The sequence below is a fragment of the Manduca sexta genome, chromosome 17, assembly GCF_014839805.1.
Source record: "Manduca sexta isolate Smith_Timp_Sample1 chromosome 17, JHU_Msex_v1.0, whole genome shotgun sequence".
Taxonomy (NCBI): domain Eukaryota; kingdom Metazoa; phylum Arthropoda; class Insecta; order Lepidoptera; family Sphingidae; genus Manduca; species Manduca sexta.
Window position 1 is genome coordinate 15,449,809 of NC_051131.1, and position 17,889 is coordinate 15,467,697.

Below are 17,889 nucleotides of genomic sequence, written 5' to 3' on the forward strand. Positions count from 1 at the left end.
ATTGGAGCTAAAAACACTGCATTGTGGGAGGGTCACCCGTGAGTATTACTGTACAATTGTTGAGTGTTTAGATGTATGCTAAAAGGTTCTTCATATTAAATTAATTACTTAATTTTTAAATGAAACTTTATCGATAAGATTGTGTCGCTTGGATATTGCAGACTTAAAATTACATAGCAAAGTACGCCCATAAGGAAGTATAATATAGGGTATGCCGTATACGCCAAATCACGCCATATTCTATTTGTTTGTCGTCACAACTGCAAAATCATATAACATGGACATATATCTTGATCACTTTTACGATTTATATATTATCTAATATTATTTATTTTGCTTTTTATAATTGTTTGAATAAGTAACATTTTCTTATACGGTTATTAAAGTATGAAAATATGAATTACAGAGGTAATCATAACGGTTATACAAGTCTTCCCTTATTTTAATTATTAAGATAAGAAAATGTGCATAATTTTAAGCTAATATGGTGAATATGTCGTTCCCTCAGGCCATACACAATGACAGAAATGTATTATGCTAAAGTAGTGCTTTGCCATTTAATGCACTTATTTCTTTCTGTCAAATGGGCACAGAAATATAACACAAATGAGATGCTCCCTCAAGGCGTATTAACCTTCTTCCTGCAATGGGTTAATGTTGTCAAACTATACAATCAAGACGAAGTAAACAATGAGGTACGCTAGTGTAGTTTTCAGATTTCAGTTATCTAAACTCATCTAGTGACTAGATTTATGTCATAATTATTTACAGCGCGGGGTGCTTGACCAATCGTCTGAGGTGTAATTGTAACTTATTATTAATATGATATATTGAAACTCTATGTACTAGTATTGGCCAGTGTGAAGCTAATGGCACTTAAGTCAAAAAAATCGAGATAACGACCCCTTTCTTCAATTTCAAACAATTAAACTCGTGTTTCGTAGTCCAAACCTTGTCCAGATATCGATTTTGAAAGTAATTGGCCTTAAAATAAAAAGATTCATGAGGGCTGCCACTTTTACCAAATATAACTTGAACACACTTTCAACCCTAAATACGATATTTTCAAATGTGTGACGGCACTGAAGCGTTATTTACGCAAAATAAGCCCGACATTCGAAGGAGATAACTCCTTAAAAATTATATTTCTTACGTTTAATCTAACGTGCTTTTTTATACTTTTAACGAAGAACCATTCATATTTTTTACCGTTAATCGTGTGATTAACGTGGTGTCACTAGGTACGTAAGTACATCCACATTTGCAAAATACTGCGAAAAAATCTAATATCTGTCCTTAACAGTCTATTTAAATTTTAATAATTAAGACGTATTACTAAAAAATTTAATTGAACTTAATACTAAATCCATTATTATTAAATTTGTGACTTACAAATTTGTTCTAAAACACAGTTTCAAAAAAATATTAAAATATTAAAAGTGGCGTAGTTGTATTACGGTACGACTGCAGTGTTGAGGTCTCAGGCTCGGTCCAGGGTCGGGTCGGGCAAAGTAATATTGGGGGTGTTCTAGAAGAGGCACGTGCACAACAGTGAGACAGTATATTACAGGGCTGATATTATTATTATCAATTATCAACCCAATGTCCCTAATTTATGCCCAATATGACGATAGGCTCGCCCCCTATCACATTATGGGAGGGAATTCGCACGGCAGAAAGTTGATGCATCAGTTGCTCCTCTGGCCATCCCTTCGGGCATAAGCGATGTGAATGACTGTTGTATAGATGGATTAATTGCTTAAATGTTAATGCGCATGCATGGTGGACTCCGCCCACAATAATATTGAAATCTTATTGATAAGAACATTCACCATTCTAAAGTAAAACATTTTTTCTGTAATGTCAATGTTTAATATTATACAAACATATAAATTTTAAATTTGAATAGTCTACGTATTTACATATACCTACATAATGCATTCAGCGATTCAAAACAACGTTTTAGATAAAATATATCGCGATTAATTTCATTTGTTATTTATGTCTTTTGACATCATTAATATTTTCTAAACACGTAAATTCATTTTGATATTTCTCACCTTGAAATGACAATGACAATGTTTTATTCAACAGATTAACAATTTGGTGCGCGATGTGGAAATGCTATTGGTACCCGAAATGCCTAAAACATCGGTGCCAGGTGAAGTAGTCAAACAAAGAGTAATGAAGAAGATTCTAAAACAGCGTGAGGTTATATCTGCTATCTCTCAAGTTGTGTACAGATATCGACAAATAGTCGTTACGCCTGCTATGGATCTGGACACTCTTAACATTATCGAGGTAAACTGAATATATAGTTCAGAATTTTGCTTTAGTTACTGTGGGCGATTGAGGACGTAATTTAACAAACGTTTAACGGATAGAACGTGACTTAAACACAACATGTACTTAACGCATAGGATTTTTTTATCCGCAGTTTTTGAAGTGGGCAGGATATGCCAACTATCCTGGCGTAAACTTAACGTTGGCCTTAACGTTGAAACAGCTAGATCGGTCTATTTTAATTACTTTCATAGTTTAATGAGTTATGGAAATGAGAGTTAGGTATGGAGAAAAAGCAATATTTACTTTTTTCCAGGAAGTAGCTCACACACGCGGAGCCGCCACCAAAGCCTATAATTTATTAAACGTAGTTGCCCAAACAGGAACCAACCCAAAACAAAATATTTTCTATTAGATGATGTTTACATTAATATAGATATTTATTTGTTCAATTAGTTGGCTGGTACTTATGAAAAAAAACTGTCAGTTTATAAAGTAGTGACTGAGGTATCTTGAACAATTATTTGTATGTAATAAAAGTAATATATCTGCAATTAACGGTGACCATTCTTTATGAGTAACTCGAATTTGATGCGGTTGTGGGTAGGTTCCTTTTGCATAGCCAAGTCTGATTGTAAACGAGAAATAAGAATATTGGAATATTAGTTTTTTATAATTTTGCAATACACAAACCAGGTTAACCTAATGTTTATGCTAAATTACATTTTCAAATTATCTTCCAATGAACTTACGTTCCTTTCCATTATGGTATAGTTGATTGTGCCATTTCAGGTATTGAAGAAGAAAACAGGACATGTTATAGCCGTTGCGGCCATCTACCAAGCCATCGCGGCACAGTGTGGCATAGCATGTAGTGTGATTGCCTTCACTAATCACTTTTTCTTAGAATGGATATGTACCGATGACGAGCGCAAGACACAAGTACACAAAATAAATATTGAGACTGGCGAAGTGCTATCAAATCGTCGGTGTCCGTTTTCAGACCGGTCCGCGGACCGCGCTTGCGCATATTGTGCTAATTCCTTGCTGCGGTACATTATTACCTCTTTCACTAATACCGTCGGACCGGGACACCTCGGAACTAACAACTGGTATGTAAATTATAAATCTTAATATAACAAAAATATTCGTTGCATATATATTTGAAGTTTTAACCAACGAATTTTAATTAATCTATACTAATATATTCGTCAGGCTACGTTATAAAGTAGTAGGGTATAGGGTCTCAAACTGTTCCATATCAAATTTCATCTTAATACGTTATGGAGTTTTGAGTTTAACACGTTCAGGCAGACAGATGGGACTTTGGATAGGGGTTGGTGATAGAAGGGTATAAATTTAGGGTTGAATGTATTTTTAATGCGACATAATAAAAAAATAAAAAATAAAAATTTGTATAGAATTATAAAAAATGTTAAGGGTGGACAACCCTTAACACTTAGGGTATGAAAAATAGATGTTAGCCGATTCTCAGACCTACTGAATATGCATGCAAAATTTGGTTAAAATCGGTAAAGCCGTTTCGGAGGAGTACGGAGACAAACATTGTGACACGAGAATTTTATATATTAGATATAAAGCTGAATAGTCTGTTTGTTTGAACGCGTTAATCTAAGACTTTACTAAACGGATTTTGAAAATAATCTCTTGAGTGCTATAGACTACTTTTTATCCCGGAAAACATTTTCATGCGAGCTGCGCCGCGGGTAAAAAGCTATTTTTGTGCTATTCCAGTATACTATGTATTATTTTTTAGGTATAAGCAGAATGCTTTTCTTCTCTATGAATTTCTTAATCCCGAAGCAGCACCGGACAGTCCGTATTACAATTATTACCGGTATTTAATCCATGAAGTGCCTCTTAATTTATTGTCACCCATTGGTATTCAATACGTAAGTACTCGTATGTTCACTAAATATAGCCAGGAACATTTATTACATATTAATAAATTATTATGATCTAAGACTGATTCTTTGATAAAAAACTTAACTACTACGATAGGATCCATAGCCATAGCCACAATGGATCAACCAGAATAAAGTTTGTTAGTCATGCTTACAGACGAGTCATTTTTATTCGTTTATTCTTACCATTAAAATTAAATTAAATTCTTACCATTAAATTATTAGAATCGACCGTAATGAAAGCCAGCTGTAGAAAAAATCAATATAATAATAATTATTATATTCTTTCAAACCCTATGAATGTCATAATATGTATGTGATTTGGAATTATGGTGTAGTGAAGGAAGTGCGTGACACTGTTATTGCGCTTATATTGTCGTGACACATCTTCATAACCTAACTCAATACAAGGTGTCGAAGCTCCTGGCGCTTCACGGCGCACGCGCGAGACGCGTCCAGCGCCATCGCATGCGCCGTAATATATCAACACACCCCGATAATTGAATTATATATTATTAATTAAGTATTTATAATAACATTTGTTTACGCAAATTACAGATTGAAAATGAACATTTGCAAATATTATCAGCTCTGACGTATTTAAATGCACCTGCTAACACTTGCAGGAGTAGCCGAAGTGTAAGTATTTTATTATAAAATGTATCTAAATATTTATTTAAATAAATTTTGTATATTATTCATGTGAAAACCTCGGAGTGGTAGATTTTGTAATGGTAAAAATTGCACGATGTACAATATAAAAATAGGAATATAATTATATTCGCCATTTCATAAATCAATCGTTGTAATCACAATAATACTAACAAGGAAGTCGAATAAGTCGCAACGCCCATGGCGCAAAACATTCTTAATAATGCTAATAATGCTTTTAAATTTAATTAAATAAATCAACACAAGTAAAAATATCTTCATAAATTCTAATTATTTACCGATTACTTTTTTTTTCAATTACTTAATTCAGATTTCAGAATGTCGTGTACATTTTATTCACATCAAATGTAAGAGAAAGCTTGCCTCGCTTCGAGTCAAAACTGGTTACACTCATGCTGTAAGGATGTTGTTTACTGTATTATTGAAAGACTCAATTACGTTTACAGATTATACTTAAGAAACGGAACAGTCAGATAAAATATGCCGTTGGAATGATATGTTTTCACAAAAAGTATTTGTATACGGGTATTATAATCGGCTGGGATGCAATATGTGACGCCAGTTGGAGTCAGCACCCAGAAGTTAGAAATCTGCAGTTTGGCCCTAACCAGCCTTTCTACAATGTGATTGCCGCCGATGGGTCCAGTCGATATGTACCTCAAGGTAAACGATATTATACAATATTGCCTCTTCTAAGCATAATGTATTACTACCGATCCGCCCCGTTAGCAGAACATATAGATCACATGCACGAACTGTAAGGTGATTATAACGGAAAACTTTAGACTCGAAAAACTTTATTACGCGAACGAAGCCGCGGTAAAAAGCTAGTAAAACATAAAACAATAATGAATCTATAATAGTTGCAAGTACATTTTAAATATCTATGTGTTGCAATGACAGATAGTGGGTTTTCAAATTTCTCTTGAACGCTGGAACTTGATTTTACCACAATTCCAAGTGTTGACAAGGTAAAAGATTCTGATTTTGCGACTAGATGGCAAAACTTTCGTAGTGCACGTTCCCTATATTGACAGCGTCCAGTTGTAGCCACGTGATGATCCTCATTTCGTTTCGCCGGTTTGATTTTTATTTCTATCAGTTTTTTTTTTTTTTTCAGAAAAACTTGTATTCGTGACGAATCCACAGCGCATGATCCAACTGGAAGATTTTTTAGCACGGGAATTTACACATTTTAATGGATTCGCGTACGTACCAAATAAAGAGAAGAGGGTAGAATATCCTGAAGATTTGCAAATAAGTGAAATGTTTTTGAGTCGAGCTGAAAATAAAACTGGAGTTTGTTTGACTGATCCTTACGCCGTTTGTACGTAATATTTTATAACTAGGCTATATTATATAAGATTACCAATGCAAATATTTGTGAAAACTGTTACACCGTTACAAGTACACAGAGCCACCGCTGAACGGATTTGAGTGAAATTTAGCACACGGATATTGATTTTGGGATTTTTATAGCTGGAAACGCTTTAGATTGCAGGCGAAGCCACAAGCTACACATAGTTTTAATACAAATATTCCATCTAAAAGATTCGGAACCACAGGTTGGAATGTCTAAATAAAAGTACCCACTCGCAAGTTATTTCTTTACGCCCTATTTATAAAGGCATTTTTTTCTTTATCCACTTTGCAGTCATATCGAAAAAAGACGTCATGAAATATAATTTTATGTGGAGAAAAGAATGTAAGATGCGTGTTTTTTGAACGATTTCATTTGATGTAATCTTTTTATTGGTTCATCGATTTTTTTTTTATTCCGTGGCCTGATTTGAACGAATCTTTTATAGATTTCATTGGTACAGGACTCAAAATAAATTAGAATTTTGATTATTTTTTTGTTAATTTTAATATACCTTCAATTTGTTATATGAGCATAAAATTTCATAAATAAATAAATATTTAATATTGTTGTTTGACCTTGAATTTAGGAGATGGAGTCGGGAACTCGATATAAAATAAGATGAGAATTATTATTTTTATATGGGGTTCAATTAAATGTGTTTTATGACTAGCGATGTAATCTTCACCCTAATTGGTGTTATTATGTTTACATACACACGAAATATCTTTTTCAGTCGATAATTAATTTCAATTGTTAGCACTTGTAGTAATAGTCAATATAAATGGGGCACCGCCCTCGGAAAATATTTAATGTGCATATAATCATAAAAACACGAGATCGAAAGATTAATTTGTTTTTCTTTTAATAATTTCTTATAATATGTATATAAAGTATTTTTTTTTTAGTAGTGGTTTTCGGAGTCCTTTTATACGATTAGGATTATATGTTTTAAGTCAATATTGAAAAAAATAATGTAGATACCTACGTCTTTTTTATTATGACCACAGCTAAGTTCTAATTAAATTAGGGCAGTACTTGTGTTGACTTTAAAGTATAAACTATATATAATATACGTATAAACGTATTCATTGTTTTATCTGTTCCTCTAAAATTAAAAAAGGCGTTATCAAAACCAATTCCTTAAAAGGGAAAAGGTGAGTGTGAATAGATATTTATAAGATTGTTTCTTTTTTATTCAGAAAGAGAATTATGAAAATTGGAAAGTAATACGAAAGATCACGCAGGTTTATGTGGTATTGCTGATTAATATATTAAAATATGTAACTATTGCGTATCACATAATTCTCTATCGATATAACGATTGGGTGCAGGTATTTATAAAATAAAATAAAATAAGCATATGCAAATTATTATTTATTTAATCCTTCCTTTTGCTGTGCTGTCCGGATGCCGACAATTTTAGAAACGAGATCTCGCAAGTTCTTATTTACAATGTAAACACGTAGATACTACATAATATTATTCTAAACGGTCGTAATGGCACTACTGAATATGAAAACATCTAATATGGTGTGTCATCTCATCCGTGGTAAGCAATGTACAGTACAGACGTCTGTGAAACATCTATCGATATTCAATTTAAGTACATGGGTAATAAAATATTCTATAATTCATTTTAAATTACGTACATACATTAATATCGAAACCACGTAAGCGCAATACGATAGAATGAGCACGTCCATTTGATGTACATAGCCATTACAATTTAAAAAAAAATATAGAAGCTAATTGTTGGCAAAGCATCGAAATATTTGGCCCAGAGAATAAAGTTTGTATTTATACTGTACTTATTAACACCTAGGAATGATAATTTTTCTGACAATATTCCAACGACACCTTTAAAGGCAAGAACAATTATATAATATTTAACTCTAGTATTCATATGTGCAGCGTTATGCCTAAAAGTACACGAAATTTACATATTTCTAGTTATATATTGAAGTGTGTAGTTTGGATGTTACATATTAATATAATTATTGTTAAGCACAATGTTGCATGTGGCAAGGGCGTGTAATTATATCTATGTGCAAGTATGAAACTAATATTTGATGTCTGTAATAGATACTGCAGATGCAACGAGGGTAGAAGCCTGTCTGGACTTGAATAACTTGCCACCACCTATCAAACACTGTGTTTTAGTATATTAAAGCTTTAACGACTATCAAGTTGAAATAGTGTCATTAGAAACACTATGTACACTGCGGAAATAAAATGCGATAAATTGAAAATAATGAATACTTCATTTATATTTCGTAAGTTGTTACATAGTTCGAAAGCAATAGTATTTTATTTTACACATAAATTGTTCCATCATCCTCGAAATTACAAATAAATGTGATATCTAAAGGCTAATTACTAAAAATAAACTTATAAAGTTGGCAGCAACATGATAAATCGCGAGTCGCGCCTCACGAAATGTAAAAAGGATGAAACAATGATCGGGACCGCATCGGGTTAAAAACAATCATTCAGAGCGAGATGCTATTCAAAATTTTGTTTACCATTTCCACTCGCCTACTTATGGTTAAAAGTTACGTTTGCAAGCACATTAACTCTGAGTAACTAATATTAGGATAAAATTTTGTTGCCGTCACTAAAATATATCGACAGTTAAAAGACCAACAAGTTCAAGTGATATTTTCATTAAATTATTCATATAAAGTTCAAAATAACTAAAACCAAAAGAACTAAACAAAGGACAATGCCCAAAACCAGGCTATCTTTGCGTCAGTCATGCGTCTTAATCAAATAACCATGTAAAATCATAATTTTAATTATTACTTCATTTGTATTTATTTCAGTCTTAAGCAAATAGGGGTTTTAAAGATATGAAAAAAGTTGTTTAATTGTTGCAAATCAAACACCGAATAATTTGCTGCCAATATGGCGAATTGATACCAATATATAACAAATTCCTCTTTTAAATGGAATAAAAAAAGTTAATATGCACAATAAATGTGCTTGTACTTGAATCTATAATATATGGATTAAATATATTATTAATTAAACATAAACATTGTTATAAAAAAAAATATTTTACTTAATAATTATGACCAAACTCCAAATAGCTGGTAAAAAAGATAAAATAATAATCCTTCTAAAACAAACAAATGGCGACTTTTACTTGCATTGAAAGAAATACTAAAGTCAGCTTAAACATGTCTGGACTTTATTTTTAATTAAATGAATATATGGGTACTGATTTTTATTACACTGGCAACTGAAATGAATGACAATTTGACACTTTAGATTTGTCTGAATGAAAACATTTCATTATTAAAATATTTTACTCAAGATCAGAGTGTTATTCTTATGTATTTTAAAGTTGAGTCGAGAAATTCACTGTTAAGAAACAAGGTGTATAGTGTGTTCCGAACTTTGAGACGGAAGCTTTTTAGTTAGCAACACAAAGTCGTCTAGAGCCTAGACCCAGGACAGTTAATCGAGACGACATATCCCGGCGGTGTATTAACTGCACCATTGCGGTGCCACAGCAACGATAAGTATATTTCTTAGACAAGCTATCCACTTTGTAAGTTATGTAGATTATTATTAACCTACCCACAATGTGGGAAAAAATCTTACAAAAACTAAAGAAAACAGTTTAACAATAATAATAATCTGAACATGTTTACTCAACTTCTACATTATATTTTAGGTTTCAAGGCTGGAATGAGTTTGTGCTGCCTGCTGGAGATCAGTTAATAGAGAGGTTCACAGACAACAACGATATGACATGACCCGACCAGCACTGCAAGAAGTCATTCACTCACTTCAGCAGTATTATAAGCGTGTTGTGGCTACATCAAGTTCTTGTTTGTTTTCTGGGAAGCCAAGAAAATATACCTCTATCAAAATAAACATCTATATAAAAATATACATCGGATTTCGTATTTCTTGTTTTATTTTTTCCTGTGATAAGTAACTATTAGCCTAATCAGGCTGTGAAGTTAGTTGCTGGGTTCCTGTTCGATTTCCAGGCCAAGCAACATTTTATCTCGATGTTTCTAACATGACTTGCCTGGGATCGGAATCCTCCAAAGAGAGTTGGCGTCAGGCATGCGGCCGGCCATAAAAACTAAGCTGAATCTATTCTACAATATGTGTTGACGCCATATTGAAATGAGATGATGATAGGTGAATATAAAGATTAAGTTAATCCATGTAATAGAATAATTCATAAGTCAGAAAAATATGTACTTACACAAAGGGTCGGATAGTATATGCTCAGTGGAAAAACTAATATTCCGCCATACTATCTTGGAAGTTTTATTGGAGCTTCGTCTCATCAGATGTTAATACCTATCACTTTCTTATAAGGCCGATTAAAGCTAAGTGAAAAGAATGTCCAATAATTGTTTATAGCAATATCAAGTAGGTACTGCAATATTGAACTTAATTAGGCACATAGGTACTTTCTACCGTACATTATTGCAGTCCATACTTAACCTCAAAATAACCGAGTTATAAAAATCAGATTACTCCGAACTCCCATCGAATATCCAATTGTTTTCAATTTATATAAGATTTAGGATATATTCCCTATAGTTTAGTGAAGGTTTTGTACAGACGCAAGCGTAGCCTAACTTTCATACAAAAATGGGCATTCTCCTTTTGGTGCAACTTAAAATGTACTCGGCACGTACATAATTGAAAAGTTAGGTATCTTTAGGTACCTTCTTTACATTATTCGTTAAAAGCACTTGGCCTATAAGGATACACTTTAATTAGTCTATTAGTGTTCTCATATGTTTGCGAACGTTATTGATATTATGAACACAAAACTTGATCCAAAATAATATGTGGCACGAATTATGGTTACTATTTAATTCAAATAAATGACGTATAGTAAAATAACTAGCTAAAAAAGTTGACTTTTAACTGTCGAAGCGTTTTGAAAGAAAACATTGATATAAATCAAAAGTAAAATTAAATTGCCGGAACTTATAAAAGTCGTATTAATTTGAATACAATTAACATTTGGATCATGTTTGGTTAAGAGCTAATATTTAATTTAACTGTATGTTAATGACTGAGGTACTCCATTAACAGTCTTTGATTTCAGGACCCCATTCTCGTAAGACATCACTGTCTCTCGACCGTTCTCCGTGACCCTGAAAATTATAAACCATACATTTACAAACGAATATTATACAATATTTTACTTTCTTAAGGTTTAGTTACTTAATTCAAGCCCAGAGAAGGAAGTCAGATAAAGTCAGGGCTGATATTATTTGAAGAAGTCAATATCAGCCCTGTATTATATACTGTCTCACTGGTGAGCACGGGCTTCCTCTACTAGTGGGAGGGTTAGACCTTAAGTCCGCCACGATGGCCTATTTTGGATTGGCAACTTTATAAGAATAAAAAAAATAAAATCTTTATGAGAATTTTGGATGACATCACATAGGGTACTTATGTGATGTCATCCAAAATCTATAAATTTTCTCAGCGAAAATTCACAAAGAATACACAAAACTATTAGAAATGTCAGAGAGGCGTGCCCTATGGTTTTTAACCTGCGAAGAGTCTTGTCGATAGTTCATTCGACTGCCAACTAGGCTATCGCCGCTTATTTCCTTTATTAACCTAATTCATAATTAATTTGTTGACAAAAATATCATTAGAGGCTGATATCACGTATCATTATCATTATAAACTGAGTATAAGATAACGATCCCATATAGCACGTATTTAGCGCCGTCGCTAGCTCGATTCACCTGCGCTGCTCGACCTTTTAACGTGTTCAGTGCCTCTAATGCTGGCGCCACACATAGCAAAATATTTGAATTTATTTCCTGGACCTGCTACACAGGATTTGCAAATAAAATTGCTTACAGTATTCAAAGAGACAACAAACACGATGGACCGCGATTTTGAAGGCGCGGTATACTTGTATTATTTGTAAGTATAATTATTTATTACATGTACCTATGTAAAAATAAACTAAAAACTCCGATATGGAGCAAGATAACAATTTACTCCTTATTCTGATCCAGGCGACACTGACCAAATTTAAATTTTTATGGCTTTTACTTTTAGGTTTCCATATAATCGGTGCTCCTTCAAGCAACTCCATAAAACTGAACTTTGCCCAAATGTGCCAGGATACACAAAGTTTTTAACTTTGAACGCTTTGCACATATACGCAAATACCCGTGCTACACATGTATTTAAATATTTTTGCTATGTGTGGCGCCAGCATAAGACGCAATTATGCAACTTGCGACTGGGATCACTTGAAAGCAAAAAATAAGTATATGCGTTATGTTAATTCCGAATTTCGTCTCTGCCTGTCAAATTTCGTCCAATTCTATTTGTCGCTTTAAAATTTCTAACAAACTTTTTACACCTTGTAAACAATTTGCGATACATTAATTGCTACATGTACTTATAAATTACAATAATTTTTTGTAAGTTTAGATAAAGAGGGATAATCTCTGAAACTACATACCTGATTCAAAATAAACATACATTATTTCATGACTTCGAAATAAGTGTATGTTACATTTTATCCTGGGAACAGACTTATAATCCTGCGCAGAGTTGCAAGCAGAAGCCAGTTATAAATACTTTGATCACAATACAATAATTATCATACCAAATTCTATCATTAGAATGAATACGACAAAGTCGTTTACTATAGCCGCATAGTCTGGTGCTGTTGGAGACAAATAAATATTTATATGATTCTTTCATTTCTAATCATTAGTAATGACTATGACTACCTAATGAGGTATCGGGCATAATCGGGGGTTCATCGCATCGAGCTCTTGGTTTAAGTTTATTAAACGAAAAGTAAAAAAAAGTCCTTACTTCTTAGTGGTGATTTTTTTTCCATTAACCATACGTGTAGTTGTAGTGGTGCTTCTCATGTTGGCGCTTCCCGGTCCCGCCAGTGAGCTGTTGAATGTGGAGAACGATGTGAACGTGTTGCCGTTGGACGCAGCGTGAGCAAATATGTCGTCTAGCCCCTGCATGCCGAAGCCGAACGGGCTGAACAGAGACGAAGTGAGAGAGGTACTCGGGTGATGACTCCGGCGTCCGTGTCTGTGATGGTGTCCATGCCCATTGATTTCTGAAAATATAAAAATACATCAAATTAATAAATGTGAACAACCAACTACGAAGGCCTGTAAAATTGTGCTGATCATCAAGGGATATAAACATCCCATGCTGGTCGACATTATCCTTGGGTTTCACTCCACTTAGTATCAAATCAAAGTAAGGGTGAAGTCACTTTGCGTTGCCAAAATAAAACAAAAACTTTACAGGGCTTTACTCTAACTCAAAAAGAAAACAAATTAACGATTACGATTACTAAATGTAACTGGAATTAAGATTACAAAGTGATGGGAAAAGTAATTCCTAAAGTCGGTTATCGATTACAACTGCATTTTGTAATTAGATTAACAATATTTATTAATCACTTTCAACGATATACTTTTATATTAATTAAGACTAGGAAAACTCATATTTTTTTTTAGGTTTTAGCCAATATACTTTTGGTTAAAATTTGATTTTAGAACTTTTAGAAAATAAACAAACGCGTAGTGCACTCACAAAGTAATCATGTAATTGCGATTACTAATTAATGCAATCTCGATTAACGATTGCAATTTATGCAAATGTAATCGAATTACATGTAGTCTAATTACAAGTAATCGGATTACGTAGGTAATCCCATCGGTGGTAGGTCTCTCATATGTGAGAGTTCGCCTGGGTAGGTACCACCGTAATGTCTATTTCTGCCGTATATTTTGGACATGATCAGACTAACATCTCGTGTCTCAGGATGGCGAGCGCAATGGAATACCAAACAATACTTTATAATTCAAGGTGTTGGATGGTGTCTCTGCTGTTTATGGGCGGTCGTATCGCTTACCAGCAGGCGAACCGCAGGCTCGTCTCGTCATACAAAGCAGTAAAAAAAATCCCAATTAATAATCTAATTCCAAAAGTAATTAACTACGCCCTACACAGCTATAGAATACCTATATCTCTAAAGCCTAATCCATGATGTTCAAGTAAATGAGTAATGGCTAAAAGTAATTAAGCCATGTGTTTTCGTTCTCTAGTCTCTACCACTTCCTAGTAGTATAAATTAAAGACTAAATGAAAAGTCGAAAAGTCTCAATCACGGCGTCTGAATAATACCTACTGTTTATACCTATTATTCGTTAATACTATTTTCAAATGCTAGGCACATAACAAATATATGGTTTATATAATATTTTTGTTTCTAATATATTATTATATTACGCATTTATTAAGACCGGATTATAGGCATTTGCATATTTTCGCCATTATTGCCGGTTTATGTATATAATGCCTAAAATCATGGGATGGTTCATATTTTCACAATATTACGCGACATTATATAACTACCTTTCATTAAGATAACTAAAGTGAAATAAACCGAACCTTGTGTGCCTCATCAAAGGAGCATTTTATTAGATCATTACTCTGTTAAACAAAAAAACAAGTCACGTAGGAATTTCATTAATGGATGTTGCATATAATGATATGCATATTTTAACCATTTTTTAATCATTTGAATCGTTTAAGTTGCCTAAATTCGGTCTCCACTCATTAATAAACAGTTCATTGGAATAAATTTTATAAAATTTTCTTTATAAATACAATTAAAATCTTGTATCCACCGAAAACTTCTACACAATTGGTTACAATACTTACATAGGTAATAATTAAAGCGGTTTATAACATTAAAACTAGCACAATATTACCTGCGAAAAGATCGCTGAATGAAGAGCCGCCAAAGAATTCTCTGAAAACCTCTTCGGGGTCTCGGAATGTGAACGGGAAGCTAGCGTAGCTATATTCATAATCGTCGTCGGCGGCAGCGCGGCGTCCTCTGCAGTTATTCAGTCCCTCTTTACCGTACTGGTCATATACTCGTCGTTTCCTCTCTGCGTAAACACATTATAAATTATAAATTAATAATAATTTGATTATTGATATATTAGCAGTATCCGATACCTAATTAAATTGTTATTTGAATAACCCTAGAAACACATTTTTTTGGCAGTACTTTATCATTGTTAACTTTTGCAAGTCATTATTTATTAATTTGCTCATATCGGTACTTAATACTATTAGGAATATACATACACTACATTCTAGATAAAACGATTATTAAAAATAATTGCATCGACACTAAAAATCATTGGATAAAAATACCTTATATTGTAGTTAGTAAATATTAAGTCAAGATCAATTATAAGCAAAACAATATCAGGTTAATATGTTTTCAAATTATAAAGGTAAAACAATAATCAATCTGAGTGTCAGTAAGATAGCGCACTGCGTATGTTTGGTAAAATAATAATTGGTTTTAAAATAAACTATAAATAAATAATATTATAATGTCTTTATTATGATTCTTTCGAATTTCTTTGAAATAATCGTGATTCCACAATTATGATTTTTAAATGCCTAAATTGACGTGTATAAAAATATATCCACTTATACCGAATTCCAAGGCATCGAAATGAAATATACTCGTATGCATGCTCCACATAAGTGGGTTAAAATTACTGTTAAAATCATCTTGGTAATTGTTATGCGTTACATTAGCAACTTGATTTTTTTATATGTCAAACTACATATTATAGTATGTTTTCGATACCATCTTAAAGTGGAGACATTTTTTAACAGATTAAGTAAATGAGCGAAGTAAGCAATAACTGGACGGGATAACCATTGTCTTACAAAAAACAAACGTTACGTTAGGTTACTATAGTGTATCGCAAGACAACAGTGATTTCCATAGACTCTTGAGTCTATAGAAGGGACCAGAACTCTTGAGTTCTGGTCCCTTCTAATATCGTCAGCTGAGTGTTATTTCTACAGACTCAAGAGTCATGTTCCTTTCCTAATACCTATTATTATCTTTATGGCTGGTACAACATCCACAATTCCTATGGTATTTTGGCCTGTAGATAATTATGGGTCGTGGAGATCACCAGAGCCCTTATTCTGTATGGTAGTGTAAACGCGTAACGCGGCCGTGTCATGTTATCTTCGAGAAATGTGCGTGAAATGGTATTCTGTAAGCCAAATTTCTATAGTCCTAAACATGATGCGTTGTGTTACGTGCTTGTTACGCATTGTTAAAATAACGTGCGGGATAGAGAATAAGGCGCCAGGTGTTACGTTTCTCGTGTGCCGACCTGTAAAATATTTTTTTTAATTCGACTAAATGCAAGGTATTCCTAGTAATGGAAAAAAGGAACCCCCTTACATTAAAACATAGTATTTAAGTTTGTATTCTAAATGTTTATTCGGTGGCAAATAAAGTGCATAAGACTGTCAATTATCGCTGTTAACACCTACATAATAGTAAAAATACTTATAATTTCCAGACATCAAACGATCCATCCATCCGAAAACTATCAATGTGGTCTTTTACAATCAAATTCAATATCACTTGGATGAACAATTTTATACAATTATAATGTAACATAATGATAATACAATATTTTACTGATTAATATGCAGCAAAGTGAATGTTATGACTTGTACCTTTGGTATTTAATTTTCTATGCTGAAGAGAATTTCAATTGAAACGAGTCATTGTGTTGTTTTTATCATGCTTTAAAATGACCTTTAGGTGGTTATTACTAACATAAAATCAATGAATGTGTGACAAAACGTCCTTTAGTGAAATGAGTGCGTAGGCGAACGCATCGTTGGGTCGGTGTCGGTCAAAGTTGTGACGTCATCCATTTTACAATTACGAAAACTGTATCAGTACTATGATATATTTTTATACATGGAGCAAGAATTAAATATAAGGGAACAACATCGCGAAATTTATATATTTACGAATCATTAAATTCAATTTTAACAATAAAGTATTCAGTAGCAGCAGAATTCGGAATTAAAAAATGGCCGATTTTCATAATTTCTTTGGTATGATACTTAACAAGGCTGTGATCTAAAAAAGCTCCTCAGCCAAATCATTACACCCGGTTTCTCGGTTTACCCTCTCACCTCCTTAAAGGCCACCACTGATTATATCAAGTACTAGTTCCTTTTTTTACTAGTCCTTTTTATGCAAAGCGTATTTGTTTTCTTTGAATTTGTATTCATAAAAGCGAATGTATAATTATAAATAAAGTGTTTGTAGGAAACAATATTGTTTTGTTTTCATTAGTCATCTGTAACAGAATAGTTCTCCAGGGAAATCCATCATGCCAATATATTCACACACAGAATAATTATTAAGTATTGAAAATATGGCTGAATATAGCTGGTGCATGTTACCATTATGTAATATTATGTTGATTATCTGTTTACTTTGCCAAAATTTTAATTTACTTAATTCCAATGCATTTATTGAAAGTAAAGCAGCCGAGGTCTACTGGCTAGGGGAACCGATAGCTGATATAAAGTTCGCGGGTTAGAACCCATCGTCAGCGCCCGCATGTCTCAATGATCAAAGTAAACTTGGACACGTAAGGGTTCTCAATAAGTATTTTGAAGGTATGTGGAGTCTACCAACCCACATTAGTTATACTCATGTTCGCAACAATTCTATGAGGACGCAAGGTGCGTCCAAACGCATAATATCGACAATTTCATAGTTTTCCTCGACCTGAT

At 33.1% G+C, this 17,889-nt stretch overlaps 2 protein-coding genes across 2 annotated transcripts; one reads left to right on the forward strand and one right to left on the reverse strand.

Annotated features, from left to right (window-relative positions):
* Positions 1-7,327, forward strand: LOC119189559 (F-box only protein 21-like; the record flags this gene model as incomplete). Its single annotated transcript, XM_037439591.1, has 8 exons — positions 1-38; positions 509-695; positions 2,095-2,301; positions 3,076-3,395; positions 4,061-4,196; positions 4,767-4,847; positions 5,327-5,543; positions 6,001-7,327. Coding segments are annotated over 8 exons (1,401 nt in total), but the record flags the coding sequence as incomplete, so codon positions are not given.
* A 3,549-nt stretch (positions 7,328-10,876) lies between these two features.
* On the reverse strand, positions 10,877-15,194 carry LOC119189556 (dnaJ homolog subfamily B member 6-like; the record flags this gene model as incomplete). Its single annotated transcript, XM_037439583.1, is given in 3 exon segments — positions 10,877-11,378; positions 13,081-13,342; positions 15,012-15,194. Coding segments are annotated over 3 exon segments (545 nt in total), but the record flags the coding sequence as incomplete, so codon positions are not given.
* Between the last annotated feature and the right edge of the window lie 2,695 nt (positions 15,195-17,889).